The sequence below is a fragment of the Trichosurus vulpecula genome, chromosome 3 (genome assembly GCF_011100635.1).
Source record: "Trichosurus vulpecula isolate mTriVul1 chromosome 3, mTriVul1.pri, whole genome shotgun sequence".
NCBI classification, from domain to species: Eukaryota; Metazoa; Chordata; class Mammalia; order Diprotodontia; family Phalangeridae; genus Trichosurus; species Trichosurus vulpecula.
Window position 1 is genome coordinate 12,857,551 of NC_050575.1, and position 25,207 is coordinate 12,882,757.

Genomic DNA, 25,207 nt, shown 5'->3' on the forward strand with positions numbered 1-25,207 from the left:
GGTTAATACGCTAGGCCAAGACCACATAATGCTAAGTGGAAGAGTCTGGATTCGAACCCGGGATCTGATTCCAAATCCGGTATTCTCTGATAAGAAACAGAATTCCCGGTTTTAAAACCTCTTACCTACATATTCATGCCCAAATATCACCAAAATTATCTGCAAATCACTGGGGCGAGGGGGGGGGGGGATCCTGGAGCTATCGTGCTTCTACGGAATGTTGCCTAAACCGTTTACCACCTTTTTAAAGCGGTTTCCCTCTCCGCACTCCGCCCTCCTCCCACCATGATTCAGCGGCTCTCCGCGGAACCCCCAAGGCACCTACGGCGGAGCTGAGGCTCGGTGCCGCCACGACCTGTATGGGTCCATCGCCACGGCTTCGGATGAAATCCGGAGACGGATTCCCCGCCGATGGGAGCCTGGCAAGAATCCGATCAAAGGCTCGGCTATGAGCTCCACTGAGCCAACAAAGTTGCCGTCATAGGGCGAGGACAAACTTTTCCATAGCTTCCCTTCTGCCTCCCCCCTCCCCTTGTACTCCCCCCCCCCCCCCCGAAAAGAGGCAGCCGGCCCGGCCTCCCTGGCGGCCTACTCTGGCCCGATCCACCCTCTCTCACCTCACGGTCCCGGGCCCTCCAGCCGCGGAGCTGCCGACTCACCACCCCGCCCCCTTCCGTCCTCCCCGGGCCTTCCCGCTCCCGCCGCCGCCGGAGCCCCCGCCCCGAGAGCTCCACACCAAACCTTGCCCAGACCCGCTTCTCCACATCGAAGGTGGCGGAGGAGGGAGCGGAGAGGCGCGGCGAGCGGAGCTTCCACGACCGACGGCCGGGGAGAGGACGGGAGTGCGGGAAGACGAGCCGCTCAGCGGGCGGCGCAACAACGCCCCGGTAACCGAGCGCAGCCCGGAAAGCCCAAGGCAACACGTACGCCGGGCTGTTCCAACCGTTGGGGGCTGGGAGGAGCGCAGGGAGGGGAGAGCGCTACGAAAAGGAGGTGGCGACGTCGACGCGCTGACGTCATGCGCAGAGAGGAGGCGGGGTGATCCCCCTCCCCCTCCCCCAATCCAGGCGGAGCAGGGGGTGGGTGGGCGGGGTCTAAATCACCGCAGCCTGTCACAGCAAACGGCGAGGTCGGTTGGGGGGGGAGGGAGGAGCCAACGAGAGTGAGTGAGAGACGCGCGGAGGGAGGGGAGAGGAAAGAGCGGAAGTCTCGCGAGGCGATACCGGAGCGAGTGTGGCGGCGGCGAGATTTGCAGTCGGGCTGAGGAGTTGGTATTTGTGTTGAAGGAGGAGGCGGAGGAGGAGAGGAGGAAGAGGGGGGGAAAAGCCCGGAGACCCGGCCCGAAGGGTGGGGTGGGAGGGGAGGGGGGGGGCAGCAGCCTCTCCAGCCCGGACGAGAAGCCCGAGCGAGCGCGGAGCGAGAAGGGGCACAGAGAGCACCGACAGCCCGCCCGCCTGCTCGCCCGCCCCCTCCCCCTTACCCTCCCTCCCCCTTCCCCAGATTCCCCCCCCCCCACCTCGCTCGCTCCCTTCCCTACCCCGCGACCGGCCGCCTCGCCCGCCCGCAGCGGAGGAGGACGCGGAGAGCGGCGGCAGCGGCCGGGGCAGGCGGCGGCGGCCGAGGCTTCAGCCATGGCCTCGGGCGACACCCTCTACATCGCCACGGACGGCTCGGAGATGCCGGCCGAGATCGTGGAGCTGCACGAGATCGAGGTGGAGACCATCCCCGTGGAGACCATCGAGACCACCGTGGTGGGCGAGGAGGAGGACGACGAGGAGGATGACGAGGACGGCGCGGGAGGCGGCGGCGGCGGGGGGGGCGGCGGCCACGGCGGCCACCACCACCATCACCACCACCACCACCACCACCACCACCCGCCCATGATCGCGCTGCAGCCGCTCGTGACGGACGACCCCAGCCAGGTGCACCACCACCAGGAGGTGATCCTGGTGCAGACCCGCGAGGAGGTGGTGGGCGGCGACGACTCGGACGGCCTGCGGGCCGAGGACGGCTTCGAGGACCAGATCCTCATCCCCGTGCCCGCGCCGGCCGGCGGCGAGGAGGACTACATCGAGCAGACGCTGGTCACGGCCGCGGCGGCCGGCAAGAGCGGCGGCTCGTCGTCGTCCGGCGGCGGCCGCATGAAGAAGGGCGGCGGCGGGGGCAAGAAGAGCGGCAAGAAGGGTTACCTGAGCGGCGGCGGCGGCGGCGGGGCGGGCGGCGGCGGCGGAGGCGGCGGGGCCGAGCCGAGCGGCAGGAAGTGGGAGCAGAAGCAGGTGCAGATCAAGACCCTGGAGGGGGAGTTCTCCGTCACCATGTGGGCCTCAGGTGAGCGGCGCCGGGCCGAGGAAGGCGAGGGGAGACGGGCCGAGGCCCGGGCGACGCGTCCCCGGCTCCCCCGGCCCCGGGGATGTTTTTGTTTTGAAGGGAAGCCATGTTTTATGTGTGTGATGGGCGCCGCCATCTTCTTCGCCAGGGCAAGTATGGCGGCCCCAAAAGATGGCGGGGCCTGTGCGGCGGCGGGGGCGGCGGGGCTGCTGGGACCCGTCCGGGGGGAAAGAAAGATGGCGGCGCTGGCGGTGTGGAGGGGACGTGGGGGAGGGGGGGCGGGCGGCGCGCCGGCTCCACAACTAGGCCGCAATGGCGTAGTTTCTCCGAGAGGGGGAAGCGGCCGAGAGGGGGAGGGGGGAGGGGAGGAGTGGAGGCGGGGGGTGGGGCCGGGCCCTGGGAGGAGGTGGGGGTGGGGCGGGGGCGTCTCGCAGCCGCTGCCTGCACGCTGCCGCCCGCCGCCTTCCCCTCCGCGCCCCCACCCTCGCCCCACCTCCTCCCTCCGCCCCTCCCGCCACGCGCCCTCCGCGTCCGGCCGCTCCAACCCTTGTACTCCCCTACCCGGCGTCCCTGCGGCCTCGGGCGGGGGGGGGGGCCTCCCCGGGTCACCGTTACCCCGGGGGGGGGGGTGGAACCGCCGCATTGTTCTAGCAGCGGCTCGAGGCTCCGCTTTCTCCTCGTCCTCCTCCCCTTCCCGCCCTCTGCCAGCGGGGGCGGGGAAGGAGCGGAGCGCCGCCTGCCCGGCCTTTTACCCCGGCGGGGGCTGCCTGGCCGGCCGTTCTCCTCGGTCCGGTCAGGATCCTTGGGCCCGGAGGGAGGCAGGCCGGGGTTCTCTTGGCGATTAGATGACGGCGCACACACCGCGGCCCTGCCCCCGGCCCCACCCCCTCCTCGGGGTGAGAAGAGAAGGGGCGGGGGAAGTTTGGCCCCTTTGAAGTTTCCCCCAACTCGTTTGAGACCCGGACCATCCCCCGGCCGCGGTGCCGCCGAAGCCCCCTTTCCGCAGCACTTTGTATTTTTCCCCAGTGCTAGCGTGTCTTCCCCTCCTCTTCGTAGTAGCGCAAGCTGAGGCTTGGTTTCGACTTAGGTTGAAACGAGGTTTGGAAATGAAAATTAACAAAGTATTAGCGCAATTTTTGCTCATTGAAAATACTTCAAATTAACGAATAATTCGGCTTTGGATTTAAACAAAAAGTTTTCTGGGAAAAGTTAGACGTGTACGAGGTGGTTTTGCTCTAAGTCATTGGCTGTTCACACCGCCTTTCGTACAGCCGTAGTGCGTAGCTGTATGGCCCGGCAGAATGGGAGGATATTAAAATAGGGACCACGGTCGGCAATGGTAATTCTGCATCTGAGGTTTCAAGGTCGACGCTAAATCCGCCCTTTTCCGCCCCGCCTCCCCCCAAGAAAACCAGCGCACAGTAGTTTCTCTTAAATTGCCCTAATTTAACTTTTCAATCAGAGCAGAACAAGCGATGGATCAGAGACTAGAATGTGAGACTGGCTTAGGTCTGCCCGGTGAGAAACAGTTAATAGAACTGAAGCCGGTGTGGGTGGGGGATTCAAGAGACAGTCGGACTGTGCCCGAATCTCTTAACATAGGTCATCACTCACCTAGAGATCTTGAATTCAGAATGCCCTGGGGAGGTTTTAGCAGCCCCACTTGTGCAGAAGCTGGATGTTTACAGAAATCGTGCTTACCAAAAAAATGCCTTTTTTTTTTTGTTTGTTTAATCGGGTTTCGGTTGTTACTGATGGGGGTCTTTAAATTTAATTTAGGGACTTCTGGGCTGTTAGAAATCTGGATATAAATTGGTTTGCTGATTTTAATGTCTTCCATTGAATATTGCCTAAATTATTGGGGGATAGATAAAAATGACGTGTATAAGTGAAATGAACTTTCATATAGTGTAATTCTGAAGTTGTGCTTACTTACTTGAAAGATATACAACTGTACATACGCGCCTAAAAACTAGTGTGAAAAGTAAAAATTGCAGGAGAGGCAGCTATTAGAAAGTGGACTTGGAGTCTATGAAGACCAAGTTCAACTCTGACCTGATACTAGGCCATGTAACTGAACAAGGCGCTAAACTCTATTTTCTTCTTGTGTAAAATGGGAATAATACCTTGTTAGGGTCATTGTGAAGTACAGAAAGTACTATATGAGCCTCAATGTAACAGTAGCCGGCATTTATATAGCACTTAATATGTGCCATCTCATTGGTTCCTCATGACAACCCTGGAGGTGAGTGCTGTTATCCACCAGGAAACTGGAGGCCGACTGAGGCCAAGTGACTTGCCCTAAATCTCCATGCTAGTGAGTAGCTGAGACTGAATTTAAACGCACGTCTTCCTGATACCAGGCACAGCCCTCGACCTGCTGAGACCCAGCTTCCTCCTTTGTAAAACTGGTAGAATATTCTTTGTTAAATACTTAACCTCGGGGCATCCCTATGATCTGAGTATGGCGTCTGTTTTTACCAGTGAGGAAGCTGAAGACTTTGAAGAGATGAGTACAAAGCGTCAAAATTTGTATTCTAACCCGACTCTGACTCCTAGACCAGCAGAGAATGCCTCCAACTTTGTATTTGATGAGACAGGCCCAGTGGTGCAAGGTTAGCCTGACTGAAAGTCAACTAGCAGAAAGGTTGAGGATCTTAACTGTCTTAAGTAACTGAAGGTTAATTATCAGCATTTTAAAAACATCATTTTCCCTTTGCAGGTGGCTATTCACACAGTTACACAACTTAGGATTTATTTTAATGTAAATTTCTACAGTGTGGGCCTGTAACAGCCATAAGCATACTGACAGTTAATATTAGATGATGATAATATATGGCATTTTGCTTCCACTGACATGTTTTGCGGTAGACTATCCCCCCTCCCTCTGCCTTTTGTGGTTGAGCACATTACCGAAGAAAAGCTAAATGGTTTGTGGTCAGCAGGGCATGTCCTAAGTTTCAATTCATGATACGGTTTTCTTCTTAGAAGTGGGATAACTTGAAGTAGAAACATGAGTGAGGACATGATTAAAACATTCCATTGTTTCACTAAATGTAGACAAAATGTAAGCTTGGATTTAGGATTTTTTTTTAATTCTTTAAACCTTTAGCATAATATTCTGCATTGGGATTGACTAAAAGTCATTTTGGTCCAGGAACAATAGTTAACGTTTCTCAAATGCTTTTAAGGTTTACAAAGTACTTAAAACAGTCCAGTAAGATAGGTCATGTTATTCCCATCCTATAGATAAGGAATTCTTAACCTGGGGACCATGGATAGATTTCAGGGGAGCCTGTTTATTTGGATGGCGGAAATTATTTTTCATCTTTATTTTAACTAAGCTGTAAGTGAAATTTAGCAGTCCTTTCCATTTATTTAAAAACTCTCAATTAGGAAAGGGTTCATAGGCTTCAACAGACTGCCAGTGGGGCCCATGGCACAAAAACAGTGCAAGAACCCCTGCTACAGATAAAGAATTATCCATGGACAGGATCCTTGTCCATAATCACATGAACAATAGTGGTGAAAAGTCAGAAAACCTAGACTTGAATCCCATTGTGCCACTTAGTGCCTGCGTGACCTTGCAAGTCATTTACTCTTCTCTATACTACCCGTTGTCTTCATCGGTAAAGTGAGAGGACTGGACCAAATGACCCTCTGGCATCTCTTCTAAATCAAGATTATAATCATAAATTAGGGAAGAAGTAAAGGAGTCTCAGGTTTAATATAGCAGAATGCCATTTGCAGTAGAACTCTGTCAAGTATTTGGGAATCGATTATCCAGGTTGTGCATTAACCCGTATCTCACCTGCCTGCTGCTGCCATCTGCGTGCCTTTACCAAGAAGAAAGAATCTTGGAATCCTCTGAGTTAGAAGACCCCAAAATGTCTGATCTACCCCAAAAGCATCATTTTACAGTGGCCAAAACTGAGTTTAACTTGCCCAGGGTCACACAACTAGTTAAATATGAACCATCCTTTTTTATTAGTACAGCAGATTTAGAATTGTAGCCTCAGTGACCATCCACAGGCACCAGTAGAACCTGTTAGGCCCTAGTTCTTGGTTCTTCTTTAAGAACAACCTAGAAGAGTTATGTATTTTGGGCAAATGCCTTAGTCTCACAGCGTGGTGGGGTATTTTTTGTTTGGCTTTTTTTTTTAACTATAGTTCTTAATCACAGTTCAATTTAGGATATTGTGAACAAATTGCTTTTGACACTCTTAAAATGCTTTTTTCTTATGGATAATTAAAACAAATATTTCAGTGTTATCAAATTTAGAACAATTTAAAACTTATATTGGGATTCTCCAGAACTCATTTTCTGTTCTAAATATTGAACCATTGGCTTAGTGACAAGTGGAAATCCCATAATTGATAGAATCACTATATCTTTATTTGAAGGAAAGCTGTGTATCTATCATCTGTGCAACTAGATATTGAAGTGCTTTGTGTTTGAGTTGAGTTAAGGGCTATTAGCGATCCGGGGATTCTTAACGTTTTTTGGATTGTGGATCCTTTTGGCAGTCAGGTGAAGTCTTAGCAGTCTTCAGAATAATGTTTTTAAATGCATAAAATACATAAATTACAGAAGAAACCAAATTATTGAAATACTTTTAAAAGCAAACTTAACTAACCCCAAGTTAAGCATCCTTTAATCATACTGATGAAAGTGAAAACTCCAGGATCAGTGACTTTCTTTATTACGTAGAACCCACATCCTTTGCTTCTATCGTGTGTGTTGAGTTGTGTATATAAAAAAAAATGAAGATGAAATGCATGTCCCTCTGTGTTTCAATTAAGTGCAATCTAATCAGAAGGATGCTGCATATGCTTTCAAATGAAACTGTTACATGGTCAGTTTTTCCCAAACTTTTCACTGTTGCGTGTGTTTGTGCAAGGGAGAGTATAGGATATGCTTGAACAAATTGAGTAAATTAGACTTTTCATTTTCAAAAGAAAGTACCTGAGGTCAAATCTTTTCTTAAAGGAAAAACCTACTACTGTTGACTTCATATTTTTTGAAATGTTAAATCTCACCTCCCTTACATCAACAGCAAAGAATTTGAATTATGAATGAAAAGCTGTAGGGAAAAATAAATATAACACATGGAGAGGAGGCTACAAATTACAGATCTGTTAAAAAATATTGTCATCTAATCACTTCAACATTCATTTATTATTCCTTATTTTGTTGTACTCCTTATTATGCTTTCCTTTTCACTTAGCTGAGCTATGTATCACCAAGCTATGTGAGCATTGGTGTTTAGATATGCCAGGCGTTTTGATTCCTGTGACATCTATCCAAAAATCACTTCTGGAGGAAAAGCAATCAACTACATAACAGATTTCTTACCCTCTAAAGCAGTTTCCTAAACAGAGGAGTAAGGTTATTTGATGTCTGAGCGAGTTGCTAGAATTAATGCTTGCCTTCTCCAAGGCTTTAGCCTAAGATTAGCATTTTAGACCTTGGTAGAAATTGGTTCAGCAAGTAAGTAGCAAAGTAAATTTTAGGACTGAGGCCCCTTGAATTCTTATCCCTCTGAACCACTCTCTAGGTGTATAGTATTGAAAGAGGATCAATTTCACTTCCTAAGAAAAAGACTGAAAAATAGTTTTGTAACTTCAGAGGTTCAAAATTTAGGTAAATGTAAAACTCAATGGGTACTTAATTGAAAGTTTAAAATAAATTGAGTCAATTCATCAGATTGAATTGCACGGTTGGTTAAAATGTTAGCAAGAAAAGTTGACAATCCTCTCGTATTTAGGATATATATCCAGTGCTATAATCAGATTTTAAAAAAAAATTAATTTGGGAGGCAGTGTGATACACTGGGAAGAGCTTTAAATTTGGAGTCAGAGACCTGGTGTGGCCTTGAGCAAGTCACTCAGCCTCTCTGGGGCTCCTTTTTCTCCTTTGTAAAATAGACGGTAGATTAAATGACCTCTAAATTCGATTCCTTAAGCTTTATAATTTTATGATGCATTTTATTTAGATATGTCTGAAATACCAGTTAGAGTAAATAAATGCACAACTTAAATTGAACCAAACATTAAACTGAAGAAACCTTCACTCTGGCAGTAAGGGGGAGGCATTTCTGGAGGGAAAATGGATTTAGATAAGGCTGGAAACAAACCACTCAATGTAAATAGATTGGAACTTGAATCTGAGGCCTGAATTCAAATTCCCCCTTGTCACATAGCACTTTGTGTCATCTTAGGCAAGTTATCTAACCTTTCAGCTTCAGTTTCCTTGTCTGTAAAATGAGACTTTGGGGAGTAGATGGACTCTGTGGACCCTTTTGGCTCTAAATCTATTATGCTAATATATTTAAGTGTATACTTGAGTGCATAGTTTCTTTTTTATTTGTTCTTTTTTAAATATCTGATGGATGCTACCAGAGGGTGTGTTTGAAATGTATTGATATAATCATTACCTCTTCACTTCAGGAAAACGCAGAGTGCTGACCTAGGAGTCAGAAGAATTGGGTCCTGTGGCCAGCTCTTATAACCTGTGTTACCTTGAAGAGGTCACTTAACCTTTTGAGATCTTAGTTCTTCTCTCCAAATTAAGGTTATTGGATCTTTGAGGTGTTTACCAACTGCTAACTGAAGATAGATTGATAATCTCTTTAATTTGTTAAAAAAAAAAAAACACACACACACCTTAAAACAGCATGATTTGGCCAGAATGCTGTTGGGAGGACTAGTACTAGGTTAAGTTACAGAATTCCAGAACCTCTCCAAGTCTATGTAATCTGAGAGAACATGTATACATGTGAATTGCAAGTAGTGAAAAAACTAGAACTATGTTGTCTCAAAAAAGAGGGGCAGCTGAATGATTATTTAATGAAGCCATATTTATGTCTATCAATTCCATTAAACATTTACTAAAGATATATTGTGTGCTAAGGAGTGGTTGTTGCTAGGAACACAGAGATACAATCCAGATCCTGCTCTCAAGTAGCTTGTAATTTCATGGGGGTAGGAGAGAGGATGTACACAGTTAACCATAATACAAGGCAGGATGAGAAATGCAAAAGAAAAGAGGAGTAAAGAATTTTCAGCTGGGGATCAGGTGCTCTCCTTTCACAGACCCTGAGTTGGAAAAGATCTCAAAGGCCTTTTTGGTCCTATCCTTACCTTAACAAGGATCTTCTCCACAAGATAACCTGACCAGTATGCTCATCCTACCCTTTTTATTTCATTCAACAAGCACTCAATTATTAAGTACCTCAAAGCATTTTATATAAGGTACTGGGGACAAACAAAACTGTTCCCTGCCCGCAAGGAGCTTTTTTTATTTAATTTGGAGAAACAATACAATATGATTGTAGTGGAGGGGAGCACTGACTACTGAGGGATTAACGACATCCAGTGAAGGAGAACCTGTTATATTCCAAGGCAGTCTAGTTACACTTCAGAATATTTCTAATTGTTGGAATGCTCTTCTTTATATCAAACCTAAATTGTTTGGAGTTTCTGTCCTGTAGGTCCAAGCAGAAATAAGTCTTGAGCATTATAGCTCTTCACGTACTTGAAGACAGCTATCATATTTCCCCCCTGAAACTTGTCATCTCCTGGCTAAACATCCCCAGTTCCTTCAACTAGTAACATATTCTTGAGGCCCTTCACCGTCTGGGTTACCTTTTTTTTGGATACTCTACAGCTTATTCATTTGTCATTAAAATTTGACCCTCAGAACCAAACAGTCTTGCCTGGTCTATTATAAAAGCCTTACTGGTATCCCCACCCTTTTCAAGCCTTAACCTTAGATCCTCACCAAAATAATGTTTCTGATGTGTAGACCTGATCATTATACTCCCTTATTCAAATCTGTTCAGTAGTTCCTTGTCACCTTTAGAATAAAATGTAGACTTTCTATGCTAGTTTCACAGTGCTCTATAAAGTGGCCCCAAACTTAGTTTCTAGCCTTATTTCACACTATTATCCTTCATGTACTCAGTGTTCCAGCCAAACTGGACTAATAGCCATTTCATGGTCTCATCTTGCCCTTTTCCACCTCTTCATTTGCACAGGCCATACCCCATGCCTGGAACAGACTCCCTCCACATCTCCGTCTGCTGAAATCCTTCTCTTCCTTCAAGACTCAGGTCTGGTTGTCAACTCCTTCCGTGAAGTCTTTCTTGTTTTCTTTACCTACCCTCCCCCTCCCCCGTTCCTGTCTATAGCTAGAAGTGATCTCTCCTACACACTTAACACATTTTAACTTGTATTAGCTAGTAAGGATAGAAATGCAGTATTTTGTTCTCTCTCAGTTTGTTCAATAAGATTGAAAGTCTTGTTTCAACTGTTAGCATTGCTTTTTAAAAAATTTTTGCAACGTTAATTTGAGCCACAAAGTGTTTGCAACAGTAATTTGTGTTTGTCACTAGTGTAAGATAAGGCTTTAGACACTGTCCTAAATGTTTATGATCGATTGATGCTTACATATATTGAGCATCTAGTTTTTGCATGGCACTGTTAGCCGCTGTGGGAGACGCAAAGACAGAAAACTCATTACCTTTCTCTCAGAACTTGTCTATTTGGAGAAACAGGCTGTACTCCTAAAGGTGGCTGAGAATACCAGAGTTTAACAGATACATACGAGAAGCCACACAGGTAGTTCAAGATCAATAGGTGGTGTCCTTTAATAGAGAGAAGTTAAGGTAATCCAAAAGTTGCTTGATTCTGAAATGGGGCTTTCTATTTGTTTGCACGTCTAACTTTTTTTTATTGGTGTCTTTTGTTTTTCCATCACTTTCATTTCCAAATACATCCTTCTTCCCTACCAGTCAGTCCTTGAAACAAGGAATAAAGAGGGTATTGGGAAAGCAGTTCAGCAAAACTAACCAATAACCCAGTTGAAATGTGCAACATGTGGCCCTTATTCCTCCCCTCCCCCTCCTTTTACTAAGGAGAGGGAGTGCCAAGCTTATTACCCAGCAGGCTCAGCTTTTTGTTCTTTCCATTTATGTTGCTGTCATTTGTGTATATTGTTTTGCTGGTTGTTATATTATAGAGGATCAGACATCTAGAGCTGGAAGGGATCTTAAAAGCCTGATGAGTTCTTGCCATGCTTTTCTAAATTGTTCATTTTCCTTGTTTTTTACGCCACAGTAATAGTCCACCAGGATCACATTGCATTTTGTTGTACCATTCCCCAATTGATAAACATATTAGTCATTTTTTTTAAGGTTAATTTCAAATTGCTTTCTAGAATGGTTTAGACAAATTTACAACTCTATCAGCTTAATTTCCCTGTATTTCTACAGCCTGTCCAACCTTGACTGTCGTTATTCATTGTCATCTTTGACAGTTTTCTGTGTGTAAGATGAAACCTCAGGGTTGCATTTCTCTTACAAATGATTGGGAGCCATCTTTATATGGTTAATAGTTTGCAATTCTTCTTTGAGAACTGTTTTTCATTTCCTTTGGTTTTCTGTTCATATTAGTTTCCTACATATCTTGGATTTTAGATCCATATCAGAAATACTATTTGCACTTGAATATCCTGAAATTTAACAGAATATTCAGATATTCTGGGAATTTTCTTCAAATGAGAAGTATTATTTAGGATAGTAGAGGGCTGACCTTGTAGTTGGGAAGACCTGAGTTCAAGTTCTACCTCTGACACATATTGCCCATCTGCCCATGAGCAAGTCATTTAACCTCATTATCTTCTTCCTCCAAATCCATGCCTCATCCTAACCCTCTTTCTGTCAAGGATACTACCATCCTTCCAGTCACCCAACTTTACAACCTCTTAGTCACCCTCAACTCTTCATTCTCCCTCAATACCACCCCCCCACACATCAATTTTGTCAATTCTACTTACATAGCATCTTTTGCACCTCTCTTCTTTATTCATACATCTACCACCCAAATTCAAGCCCTTGTAAACTCTAACCCTTCTCCAGTCCATCCTTAACACAAGTGCTAAATTTGGTAAAACCAGCTACACCTGCATACTCCCTGTTCAAGATTTAGTAGATTTCCTTTTTTTTTTTTTCCTAGGATAAAATCCACATTTGTCAGGCATTTAAAGCCTTTCACAATCTTAACTCTATAACCTGTCTTTCTGCACTAATTTCACACTCTGGTTCAGCCAAACTGGCCTGTTCTTCCTACATATACACATTCCATCTCTTGGTTTTTGCCTTTGCACACACTGTCCCCCTAAGCTTGGCATGTACCTGCCCCTCACCTCTGCCTCACAGAATCACTAGTTTGCTTCAAGGCTCAGCTTCAAGTGTCATTTCCTACAAAAGACCTTTTGGGAACTCCCTCTACTTTTTTTGCATATTTTTTTGTATTGGTCTATCTGCACTGCACATTTTTACCCAATATAATGTGAGTTCCTTCAGGGCAAGGACTGTGTTCATTTGTCTGTGCTTCCTCAGCTTCACAAGTAAAATAGGCACTTATGAAATGCTTGTTGAATGAAGGGTCCCAGGCAGTTCCCTATAGCTTTGCTATAGACAAGTCTTTAGATGTTCAGTCTCCATACCAGGAGTTCCCTACACTGATGAACAAGTCCTCATGAAAAAACTTGTAACAGGACAAAACTAGGGGCAAGAGTGGAGATTTCCAGTTGCCCCTGGAAGTGCCATAGGACTTCAGAGGAGAGAGATTGCTGTGCATGTGATTGTCAGCAAAGACTTCCCCAGGGAGGTTAGATTTTGATAAACAGAATGAAAGAGAAAAGAGACTATTTTTGGATTGAGGACATAATCTATATGACAATACCAGGGTTAAGAGGAAGATGTCAACAAAATTCAATTAAAGTTTTATCAAAAGAAATTAATAGTCTTTGTCCTCAAAGCACTTATAATCCTCTGAGGATGACAGAAATGAAATGACGGTGCTATGAAAGATTGAAGGGAGAGAAAGATCACTTCTAGCAGAAGTGGAATAGGGAGGGTTTTGTGGGGAGGTGCACCAGAACTGAACCTTGAATGGAGGGATTTTAATAATTGATAATTTTGGTTTTTTATATCATATATCTTGCCCTAAATGCCCACCTTACAAGAAAGAAGTTAAAGAATACATAAACCAAGTTCAGCATGTAGATGAGGTATTCCACACCCATAACCCTCTACTTTTTTAAAGAAAGGGGGGAAGCACATGCTCATTTTCTTTCAGAGCTAAGCATTTCATTTCAGGTTTTTTGCTGTTAACTTTTCCATTTACATTTTTGAGGTATGTTTTCATTATTTTCTTTCTACTTTAACTTCACTTTGCATCAGTTTATATAGTTTTCCCCTACTTCTGTTTTCTTCATTTTCATGGTTTCTGGCAGCTCAGTAATTGTCCTTTCCTGTACAACTGTTTATTTAACCATTTCCCAGTTGATGGGCATCTGCTTTCTTCACATTTCTTTGCTACAACAGAAAATGCTCTTAATATTGTGCTGATTACAGTTTTTATCTTTGACCTCCTTGGATTAATCCTAGTAATATCTCTTGGTCAAAAAGAAATGGACATTTGCAAGTACAGTCGTAAAGAACAATGAATACAAAGGGTTCAGACACGTGAGAAGATCTGTATGCTCTGATAATGAAATTAGCAAAAGCAAATTAATTTGTATAATGAGATTATGACAATATAAACAGAATTTAAACACTTTAGAACCCAGTGATCAGTTGTCATGTCAAAAGATCAGAGATTGAGAACTAGAAGGCCAAGGGTAATTGCCCTTACCTCACCTGCCCCATTTACAAATGAAAAACTCTGGCTCACACAGTGAATAGTTGAGGTGGTACTATTAGTGAAATGTCTCCTTCCTCTTCTGGTAGTCTGTTGTTGTTTAGTACTGTGAGTTTTTGTGACTCCATTTGAGGTTTTCTTGGCAAAGTTACTGGAGTGGTTTGCTATTTCCTTCTCCAGCTCATTTTATAGATGAGAACCAGTGGCCAACAGGATGAAGTGACTTGCCCAGGGTCACACAGCTAGTAAATAACTGAAGCCAGATTTGTACTCTGCCTACTGCACCATCTAGCTGCAATGGCCTAGCAGTACAAAATGAGGCAAATAATTGTCGATAAATTGCTTTTTTAAATTATTATACTTATTGTAAGGGAGAGAAGACCAGAAAGCTAGTTGGGAGCTGAGCTGGATTATATAGGGCTTTGGATGCCAGGTTTGAGAAGTTTGTGCTTTATTGGGGTGGAGGTGGGGAGGTAGAGAGCCATCATTAAAGATGTGTGAGCAGGTTAGTTATATTCGACTTCTGCTTTAGGATAATTCCTTTGGCAATATATGGAGGTTGTATTAGAGAGTGTATGATTCTGAAGCATTGGTGTTATTTTAAAATAGTAGGGTGTTAGCTGGGGAAGTAGGAAGGGGATAGATTCTGGTAAGTAACTTCTTCAGCATGGGAAAGTATGGTGTATTCTAGGTTCAGTATGGAAATTAGAAATGGATTGTCCATTTATGCCTATCTATTTATCCTGCCTCTTTTTCAATAATTTCATTGTCCATTAGTAGTTTGGCCACAGATTAGAACATGCTTACTGATGAGGCCAGCTACAGAGAACAAGTTGTTCATGGTCATAAAGGGAGTTAACCCAAAAGCATCTATCTATCTCAAAAATATAACAGAATGGATGAGTTAATGAAATCTAGCAACCTTGTTAAGGGGGCTCAAAGTATGTGTCCTGTGTCGGAAGGCAGTTTGCTCTGTGCTATCTTCCTCATTGTTTTAGATCAAAAGTTAAATGAATGACTTTTTCACTAGCCATACAATAAATGTTAGGGCATATCTATCCGTTTAAGCACATCAGTTTCAGTCCAGCAGGGCAAGAGTCCCCAAGATGTCTGTTTTTATCCACAGTTGGTTATGGTAGAACCATTAGTCTTGGAGTCAGCATTTGGGTTCAAGTACGAACTTCAGACACAGCAACAGTGGGATATGGGGCGTTTCACCCCTAGCAAGCTAGTGTTTCTTCATGTGTAACGAAGCTAACTATTTTGTACCTACTAACTTCAACTATTTAGGCAAGTGTTTTGTAGATCATAAAGAACCATATGAAATGTGAGCTGCTCTTATCTCCACTCTGATTACCCTTCCCATTTGCTACTAGAAAATTTGAATCAGCCTTTGTTGCCATCCATAAAACTGGGAGAAGTCAAATGTGCCTGACTCATACTGCCTCCTTAATATATGCTTGTTGATTGACTGAAAAAGTGGCTAAAAAAAAAAAAACTTGGTTATTTTCTCTCTCCCAAGTTGGTTGATCCATGATGTGTAGACTAAGAAACCTGTGATAGGAGATGTTAAGTGACTTGCCCCAAGGTGATCACAAGGAGTAATACTCCTTAGGTACTACTGTAGGAGATTAGCCAAGATATGGTGGGAAGGAGGAAGCGATATAGAACACTCAGATCCATTATACTCTTCAACTAATATCTAACCAAAAACAAATATCTAAAAAGAATGCCAGACTGAATAGTGATCAGGAATTCTGCAGTGAGTCATCTTTCTGGGTCAGAATTATGAATTCCACCCCACTGACAAGTGACCAGGGTGGGAACTATGAACAGGTAGGTTGGAATCATCAATTCATTGCTCAGAGATGCCAGCTAGGCCAGCAACACTAGAGTTGCAGATCACTGGAAGAATAACTAAACTCTTCCCCTCCCCTCAAAAAAAAAAGACAATAGAACTATTATCAGGCTATAACTCCCCAAGAAACAAAACTTTTTAAAAGAGGAGAATAATTCTGAAACACCTAAAAGCAAAACCTCAAAGAAAAATATTCTTGGCCATAAAACTGATTTGAATTCCTAGAAGTCATGATATATGAGTTATAAATGAGTTTTTTTAAAAATTTAAATGAAATAACAGCTTTGGAGGACATTTGGGGCAAAAAATCAACAGCTTAGCACAAAAAGTTCAAAACCTTGCCCCAAATAACAAACTCCCTGAAAACCAAAGTGAACCAAACAGAACTTTATTATTCCATAAGTCATTAAGAAATGGTAAAGTCAAAAAACTGGGGGGAAAAAAAAAGAGGAAAATAGTATCTCATAGCAAAAACAACTGACCTGGAAAATAGATCTTCAAGGAGAGGTAATTTAAGAATCACTGTTTTACGTAAAAGCTATGACCAAAAGAAAAAAAAACAGCTCAGATGTGTTTCTAGAAACTGTTAAAATAGAATCCACCTGTAACCTCCTGAAGGGAAAAAAAATTTGAGTACTGAGGAACCACAGTCAAGATCACACAAGATTTAGCAGCTACCACAGTAAAAGAACAGAGAGCATGGAATAAGCTATTTTAAAAGGCAAAAGATAAAGGCATCATGATGATGATGATGATGATGATGATGATGATGATGATGATAGTAGTTAACATTTATATAGCCCTATGTGCCAGGCCGTGTACAAAGTGCTTTACAATTATTACCTAATTTGATCCTTCCAACAACATTTGAAGATAGGTACTGTTATCCTCATTTTACAATGAGGAAATTGAGGCAAATAGGTTGAGTGATATGCCCAAGGTCACATGGCTAGTGAGTATCTGAGGCTGGATTTGTTCTTAGGTGTTCAGCACTCTCTCCACCTAGTTTACAACCAAGAATAAATTACCCAGAAAAATTTAACATAATCCTGCAGAGGTAAATGGATCTTAAATTAGATGCATCTAAGACATTCCCAGTGAAAAGACCAAAGTTGAATAGAAGCTTTGAAATACAAACACTGAGATTAGAGGAATGTAAAAAGATAAATGCAAGCAAGCAATCAGAAAAGACTTTATAAGAAGTGTTTGCATTCCAGTGTTAATACAAGCATCCTCTGAGGGGAAAAATGTCAGCTAAATTCATAGAGGAAATCAGATAAGATGGATGGATTGGGAGTAATTTGTGTGATGTTTTCATCTTAGAAGGAGGGGAGGGGAAGATATAACAGGAGAAGAAATGTATCTTACTTAACTGGAAAGAGTGCAAGTATAAACAATCAAATGTTACTTAAACTTTACTGTTAACTCGGAGTAAAGTAAGAGCCAGGAGAATAATTTATATATTTTAAAATTGTGAAAAATAATTTTGAAAGATTTTAAAAATCCATTGAAATGATCAACCATGATTCCAAAGGACCTGCAGATTAGAATGCTGCTTGCCTCCTGATAAAGAGGTGATAGACACAGTAAAATTTGTATTTTTGGACATAGGCAATGTGGGAGGTTATTTTGTTTGACTTGAACGTTGTTTGCAGTAATTTTTTTTTTAGTGTGTTCAGTTTGTTCACAAAAATAGATAACTACTTAATGTCTGCCTAGAAATAATTCATTCGGGTTACTTATTACTGTTATATAATTTTTTTAAAGGGGACTTTAAATTTGGGTAAAATAATTTGATGATTCTTAGCCTTAGTTATCCAGGAGCTCCATGTTCCTCAACAAAGTTTTTCATTGGGAAGTGAATTAAGCTTGCAAACATCAACCAATAGAGAAGGTAGTAATACATAGGAAGCAAATTGAAAGAGAAGAAACAATTTCTGAAAGTGTAAGAATAATATGATCTCGTTCAAAATGAAGCTAAGTGGACAGCTGCAAATGAAACAGCATGGGAATAGGTAGGAGAGGATTTATAAATGTGGAAGTCTTATAAGTAGTTGTTAGCATGGTTTAGTGGGATAAGCACTGGTTCTAGAAACAGAAACCTGGGTTCAAATCTTAATGTGCTGTATGTTTAACTTGTTTAAATTATTTCTCTTCCCTGGGTTTCAGTTTCTTTATCTGTACAGTGAAGAATCTCTTTAAATGAGCTTTAGATCCTTCCATACCTAGAGCTATAAGCATGTCCTTCTGGTAGACCATTCCTTGTCTTATTTCACATGTATACTATTAAGAATGTCTTGTAAACTAGTTGTCTGTTATAGACAGACAGAAATCAAGTTAGAGTTGATATGATTTGGGGGAATATTCTGTCGATAATGAAAATAGCTATAGAGCACTGGACCTGGAACTCAGGAGGACCTGAGTTCAAATCCGGCCTGAGACAGTTGACACATTTAGTAGCTGTGTGACCTCGGGCAAGTCACTTAACCCCAATTGCCCTGCGGGGCGGGGGGGACCCATACTTAAAAAAAATAATAATAAAAATAGTTTATGTAACATTTTAAATCATTTTCCATCAGGGCAGCACACCAAGCATTGACTAAATAAAGCCAATGTTCTTTGTCAACAAGTACAAATTACTATTTTACCTTAAGTGTATGAATAGCTAGTTCAAAGTTTAATATCAAATAAGAACATTTTAGGCAAACATAAATTCTTGCTATTCCATAAACAGCACAATATTGACACAAAAGGATGATAAAGGCCCTTCCCTGAAGAAGTTTGTAATTTTTTTTCTTTCTAAAAGTTTTATTGATGCCTCTTGTTCCATTTCTGGGCTGTACACATTGAGGACCTCCCTTACAACAAAGGAAATCAGAACCAGCACATCTATCTACAGTTTATAAGATACTCACAATCTCTGTTGGGGGGATGGCAGGGGGGAGTGCAGGCAGATAGCTATTACTGCACTTTCCCTTTTACAAAGAAAAAGGTAATACTGGGAAAAGATTTAAGGATGGAGAAAACTCTTTTCATAGAGATGGTGATATCTAAAGTAATTCTTGAAAGGAAATACTTACCAAGATAATTTATTGTTATATAGCACCTTAACATTTACAAGGTATTTTACACATCCTTATAATATGCACAGTAAGGCACAATGTTGTACTAATTAACTGGGACAAAGTAAAATACTTTGGTTGCATGGAAACCTTATAGCTTATTGCATCTTTTTTTAAATTGTAATATGAATAATATTTTTGCTGCAATCAATTCTTTTACATGATTTGACATTGTGTTCATAACATTTTCATTTAATTGTTTAATTCTTCATCAAACTTTTTATTTTAGACACATTGCTGTCAAAGCATGTTTTTTATCTCCATCTCAGATAAATTTCTTAACCTTTTGTGATGTGTGACATGGTGTAAAGCAGAGGTTCCCAAACTTACTTGGCCTACCGTCCACTTTTCAAAAAAAAATTTTTTTTACTCAGTTTCTCTCTCCCCCCATATCTATTTTCTTTAACCCTTTAACTTTTTTGAAATTTGAATTTCAAAAAATATATTAAAAATTTAAGATGTATCTTTAATAATTTATCATAAATTTGTGGGGTTTTTCCTGCATTGAAATTTTGATGATAGAATATTGCAGCATGTAACCATATAGTATTGTATTGTGAGCAAGTCATTAGACACACATATTCCTGCTGATGCATGCTGGATTTCAGGACAACATGTGACACACTCACCTGTCCGCACTTGCTTGTTAAGACCCGTTGGCGAATTTGACCACTGATAGGTTATAACTTGAATTTTGTTTGTTTGTTTGGAAAATAGCATAATCACTACCATTTTAATTCTGTTATGCAGCAGATGAAACGTGTTCGAATAGTTTTTCAACATTTCATTCAAAGCCTCGAAATTGCACCAGAGGCTACTACCACCACTCCCCTGGATCCATCCAGCACCACCCAGAGGCAATATCACCCACTTGGGGAACCTATGGCTCTATATTATAAAATTGTGTCATAGTATTCCATCTCCAATTGGAAAATGTGCTTCTCAGGGTAGCAATCTTTTCAGATTATCATTCAGTAGGGATAAGACTTTCAGGCTCGCTGGGACAAATAAACCCTCAAAACATTTCTTTGATCTGAATATTTTCTGGTCTGAAGATGATAAGATTATGCAGGTTCATTCACATTGGACAACATCTGACAACAGTTTTGGTATCACCTCGAGTGAAAAACTGCATTTTGTCAGCTAGTTTTTCTCATTTTGTAGTATTCCATTCTTTGTATCGTTTTAGGGGTATTTTTTTTTCTTCCTAGCAGTGGTTAGCAGTTGTTTGATTACTGCTCTTCTTAATTACTTAATTACTGCTCTTCCAACTTCAAGAAGTCTACACCACACAGGAGAGGAATTAGTAACAACTCCTCCATCTGCCCAGACCCTCTTAAGGTCTTTGCTTGTTTTCTGAGGATTAATTAGGCCCTTTTGCAACAGTAAAGAGTTTGTCCGTGCTTGGTACTTGACCTTAGGCCTTTGTGCTTCAGAGCAACCGATCAATCGTCTTTGATTTTGGGCTTGAAGATATTTTGAAGCATTTGACTTCCCCACACCAACAGCTGCTGCAATATCTCTAACGGTCTTTGAAGGGTGCTATTTAGGAGCTACATAACTTTTCCACTTTTCCTTGGAATGTTGTTTGTTTTTGTTTTTTTATTAACACCACAACAGAAGAGCAATGAAACGTGTATGGCACAAAATCTAGCATTCAAATGACCAAAAACTAAAGGTAGAGAAATCATGTTAATCCAAATCCTGGTTAAGTCAGATAATTTTAGTCAGCCTGATGTCAATAGATGTGACTATTGCTATCAAAAGATGAAGCCATATTAAAATTATTGCTGGTCTCAAGTAATTTGCACACCATCATAGTTACTGCTGTTCTTAGAAGGATAGAGGTAAAGCTTAAACCTGTCAGGAACTCATACCAATGTAGCTAATCTGCAACTTAGTGTCTTAGCTGCTTTTTTAAAAAAAAAAACAACTAAGTTGGTATCAGAGGTGGGACTTGAACTCAAGTCTTTCTGGCTTTTTTATGTCTCTGCCTCTGTTTCTTCTTTGCCATAGCTAGTTCGCACTGCAGATGTTATCCTTATTTTACAGAAGTGCTCTTTGAGACTGGAAAAGGTTGTGATTTGCCCATTGTCACTTGTAGTGTTTGAAGTGGGGTTTGAAGACGGGTCTTCCTGAGTAGTCAGAAGAGATGTGTGAACCAAGGACTGGAGACAGGTGAACAGTTCAGGAACAAAATCGTGGGAATGGTCTAGTTTAACTGGATTGAATAATATCAGAAATCAGGAAAGGTGGATTTGAATCAAATTATGGAGGGCTTCAAAAGCCGGGATCAAGATTGAAGGAGTTTGCGCATTGAAGACATGTTGGGGGTGGGAAGGTAATTGGGGTGACAAAATCAAGGTTAGCTTTAGCAAACAATCTCTTGCTGAGACCGGAGGGCCCACATTACCTCTTGGCTGAACTATTGCAATCGCTTTCTCGTTATTTTCCCTGCCTCTAATTTGTCCCCTTTTCCACTTGGTTCATCCATAGTTGCCCCTGGCCGCAAAGTGATTCCTAAAGTTCTGGTGTGACCACATCTGTCACTTTTGGCAAAGAGTCTCCAATGGCTCTCTTTTGACTCTGGGATCAAATACAAAGCCTCCCTTTCTAGGCTTATTACACATTACTCCCTTTCAGTCACTCTACAATCCAGCCAAAATGGCCTACTTGCTGTCCCTCACCCACATACCATTCCTTTTGACTTTGTGCAGGTTGTCCTTCATGTTTGTAATGCACTCCTTCCTTGGCTTCAACTTTTAAACACCTTAGCTCATTTCAGAAACTACCTCCTATATGAGTGAGGTCTTTCTTGATTTTTCTCCCCCACCCTCCTACCCCCCCCCCCCCAATTTTTTTTAACCACCTTCTAGTACATAAAATACCTTTAAGGCTAGATACTGTTTAGACTTTGCCTCTGTATATACCAGCTTCTATCACTGTGTCCAAGATGTTTTAGATGTGTAATGTCTATACTTGATTTAGTTGATAAAAAAGATTGCCCTGTATTAGTGAGAGCCCAGTGAAGTTAAAATAAATTTGTAATGAAACCAACTCCTTAGAGGGGTTAGATATTATCCAGAATTCCAGACTAGATCTTCTGCCTTGGCCCTGCTTAACAGTTTCAGCAACTTTATTAGGCAAATCACTTAGAACTCTATGAGCTTCAATTTCCTTGTCTGTAAAACAGTCTTGCAATACCTCCCTGACAAAATTATTTTGTGGGTCCCATTTGTGTGTGTATTTTTACTGTTAGCATAGGTACATTTTTGGTAGAGGAATTTTTCACCTATGACCATGGCATATCTGTTGTATGTAGAAAGATAATATAGTACTTAAATAAGTCTGTGGTCTTATTACTGTGGATTGAGTCCTTCTAATGATTTTAATCAAATCTCATCCATGTTGGGTAAAAGAATATATCCCCAAATATATCCAGTTCAATCCCATTTGACTGATTTTTCTGTGAATTTGTATAGCTTTAGAGTTTATGATAGATAAATATCATTACCCTGATTATAGACATTAACATTTCATTATAATTTTACATTTATTAAACCTCAAACGCACATCCTATATTTTCTTGAGCTTGAATTCTGTGAATTCCTTAGAAATAGGATATGTAAAATATATGTTCATTAACAGCACATTATCACATCTCATGTTCACTTTAGGGAGTTATGAACTAGAAAGGAAGAAAAACAAAATTATGTGAAGGAAGAGAATTTAGAATTTTATGACTGACCATATGAAATACGAACCTAATGGTTCCTTCATCTTAAAGCTAGCTGAAGTTAAACAATTTTAGACAGATGTTTCTATCCTGTTGTTAATATACCTTTTGGAAAATTCATTTCTTTCCCTTGGCAACCAGTCCCTTTGTTTAACATCTATCAGGAAATATCAAATAAAAAAGCTTTAATGCTACCATTTAATCCATTTTCTTATACAGTGCCCACATCACATGTCTAATTAAGTACCCCTTTAACCTTTTCTGGGTCAAATCATCTAGGTTCTTTTTGTCATTTTCTCAAAGGTGACATCCATATGTTGTTCCATAGCTTGTAAAAGCACTTGGCTCATTTGGACCTCACAGTTCTGTGGTGCAGTAGATTCATGCATTATCACCCCTGTCTTACATATGAGAAAACTGAGGTGCTTGAGGCTGATGTACCACTTAGTCCATTTCTCATGTTGTTTATTTCCATACTCTGTTCATCTTAATGACCCTCTATCCCTTCTCTCTATGAGCATGTGATGATAGTGATAACCTGACAGATGCTAGGAATAATTTGAGGTTTATTTTACTGTTCTCTTTATTCCAGTAGTGCACAGGCCCTTCTGTATGAATGAGAGTCAGGTGTTACTGTGAGCCAGTGGGGTTGGGGGGAGGAGGGAGGAGAGGAAGAAAAGAGATAAGTGGTTGTGGAAAAATTGGTTCCCTTTCCCCAGTAAGGATGTGTCTGCTTGTGGCGTGAGGTAGAGGAATGAGAAGAGGTAGGGTTAGGTAGCCATTGCCAGGCTTCTCCCCGGAATTAGAGTTTAGAACGAATGTAGTTGGTTTTTTTTTTCTAGCTGCAGGTACACTTACTAGGAACTAAAACAAATATATTTAAGCTCTTTGGTGTGTAACAGGTATTTTGCTTCAGTGCTTAGAATGGGAGTGAAGATGAGTTGGATGGGAAGAAGGGGATGCCAAAGTAGCATTCTGAACTATTACCTAATATTAAGGAATTTTCCTATAAAAACCACCTTATGCATGGGAAACAATATAGCATATAGAAAGGGAACTTGGAAATGTATGTTCATATTCATGAACATTTTACTTAATTTTGGTCAACATACTTACCCGTTCTCGGCCTCGGTTTTTTAGCTTTAAAATGGGGATAATAATGCTTTCTTTAACTTCATTCCTCTAAACCTTAAAAGTATAATATAAATGGGAACTTTTAGTTACATTTTTTTAACTGTGAACAATTTTTTAATCCAGGAATCTATACTCCACCTAATGTTTTTAATTCATTGTCCCTAACAGCAAAATAATAACCTTGGGGCTGTATATGTATTTTTAGGTGCATGGGCCAGGTCAAACAGTGCAGTGAGTTTGAGGGTATCATTTCTGAGGGAGTAAGTTGCTTTGCTGAGGAAAGGATTCTTAAGCTAAGGACTTTGAAAGAAAAGGTGTCAATAGGTTTATAGGGAAGAATGTTCTAGGAAAGGGGAAAGTAGCTAGGGCCCAGGATCAAGAACTTCATAAATGGTCCACTATTGAGTTGCCTGTAGAGGACATGAAGAGAAGGCGCAGTAGATTTGGGATTGTTTTGATTGGCAGGCTAAGTTGTGGGGTTTTTTCCCTTAGTAGGGACTAGAAATCACTGAAGTTTCTACTAATCACATAAGTTTTAATATTATTTTGGTAGCTGTGTGAAGGATGTGCTGACAAGTGTGAGACTTGAAGGGAAGGAAAGGCTTTTCAGATTCTGCTGCAATCACTAGAGAAAGATGAAAGCAAATAGTTGGGGGAGGGAGGATTTGAGAGGGAGTTCACAATTAATTGGACGTAAATGGAGGGAGAGAGAAAAGTTAGGAATAACTGAGGTTTTAAGCCTGGGTGATTATAAGGATGACAATGCCACAACAGCAAGGGAGAAGTTAGGAGGGGCAGGTTTGGGGATAGAAAACCAAGAAAAAGGCTAGTGTAGCCCCTGTGGTTATAGGCTTCCTTAGTAGACATAACCTTCCAATAACTTCCAAAACTGATTTCCAAATACAAGAGCTCTTCAGAAGATGCAAAAGATATTTTGGATTGGATACATAGAATGGGGCCACATTCAAGGTGGGGGGAGCCTTTAGAGGTTTTTTATCTTCTAAAATAAGGGTGTCATGGATCATGATGGATACAGAGAATGCCTTGGAGCCAGGAAGACTTGGGTCTGGTCTCTGATTTGTACTGGCTCTGTGTCCCTTGGGCAAGTCACTGAATTTTTCAGTGCTCTAGACAATTTTGTTAAACTCGGAAGCTGTTACCTAGATTGGTAGTGATTTGCCTCACTAGTAGTTACCTATAATCAATAAAATCATGGGTCTAGTCCCTATCCCATTGGGTTTTTGTTTGTTTGTTTGTTTTACACAGGAAAGTGGGTGTACTACAGTTTTGGGTCTAAAGATTATTAAGGAAAGTATTTTT

General features: G+C 41.8%; 1 protein-coding gene across 3 annotated transcripts in view; it reads left to right on the top strand.

Annotated features, from left to right (window-relative positions):
* Nucleotides 1–1,524: 1,524 nt before the first annotated feature.
* Nucleotides 1,525–25,207, top strand: part of YY1 (YY1 transcription factor) — a 41,938-nt gene continuing 18,255 nt past the window's right edge. For 2 of the 3 annotated variants that reach the window (XR_005009822.1, XM_036748126.1), the window contains exons 1-2: nucleotides 1,525–2,328; nucleotides 10,368–10,442. Coding sequence is in view for 2 of the 3 variants with exons in the window: in XM_036748126.1 (XP_036604021.1) it covers nucleotides 1,632–2,328; nucleotides 10,368–10,442 (772 nt within the window). In the remaining variant the exon portion in view is untranslated. The remainder of the gene's footprint in view (nucleotides 2,329–10,367; nucleotides 10,443–25,207) is intronic. The other variant, XM_036748127.1, reaches the window with a different exon arrangement.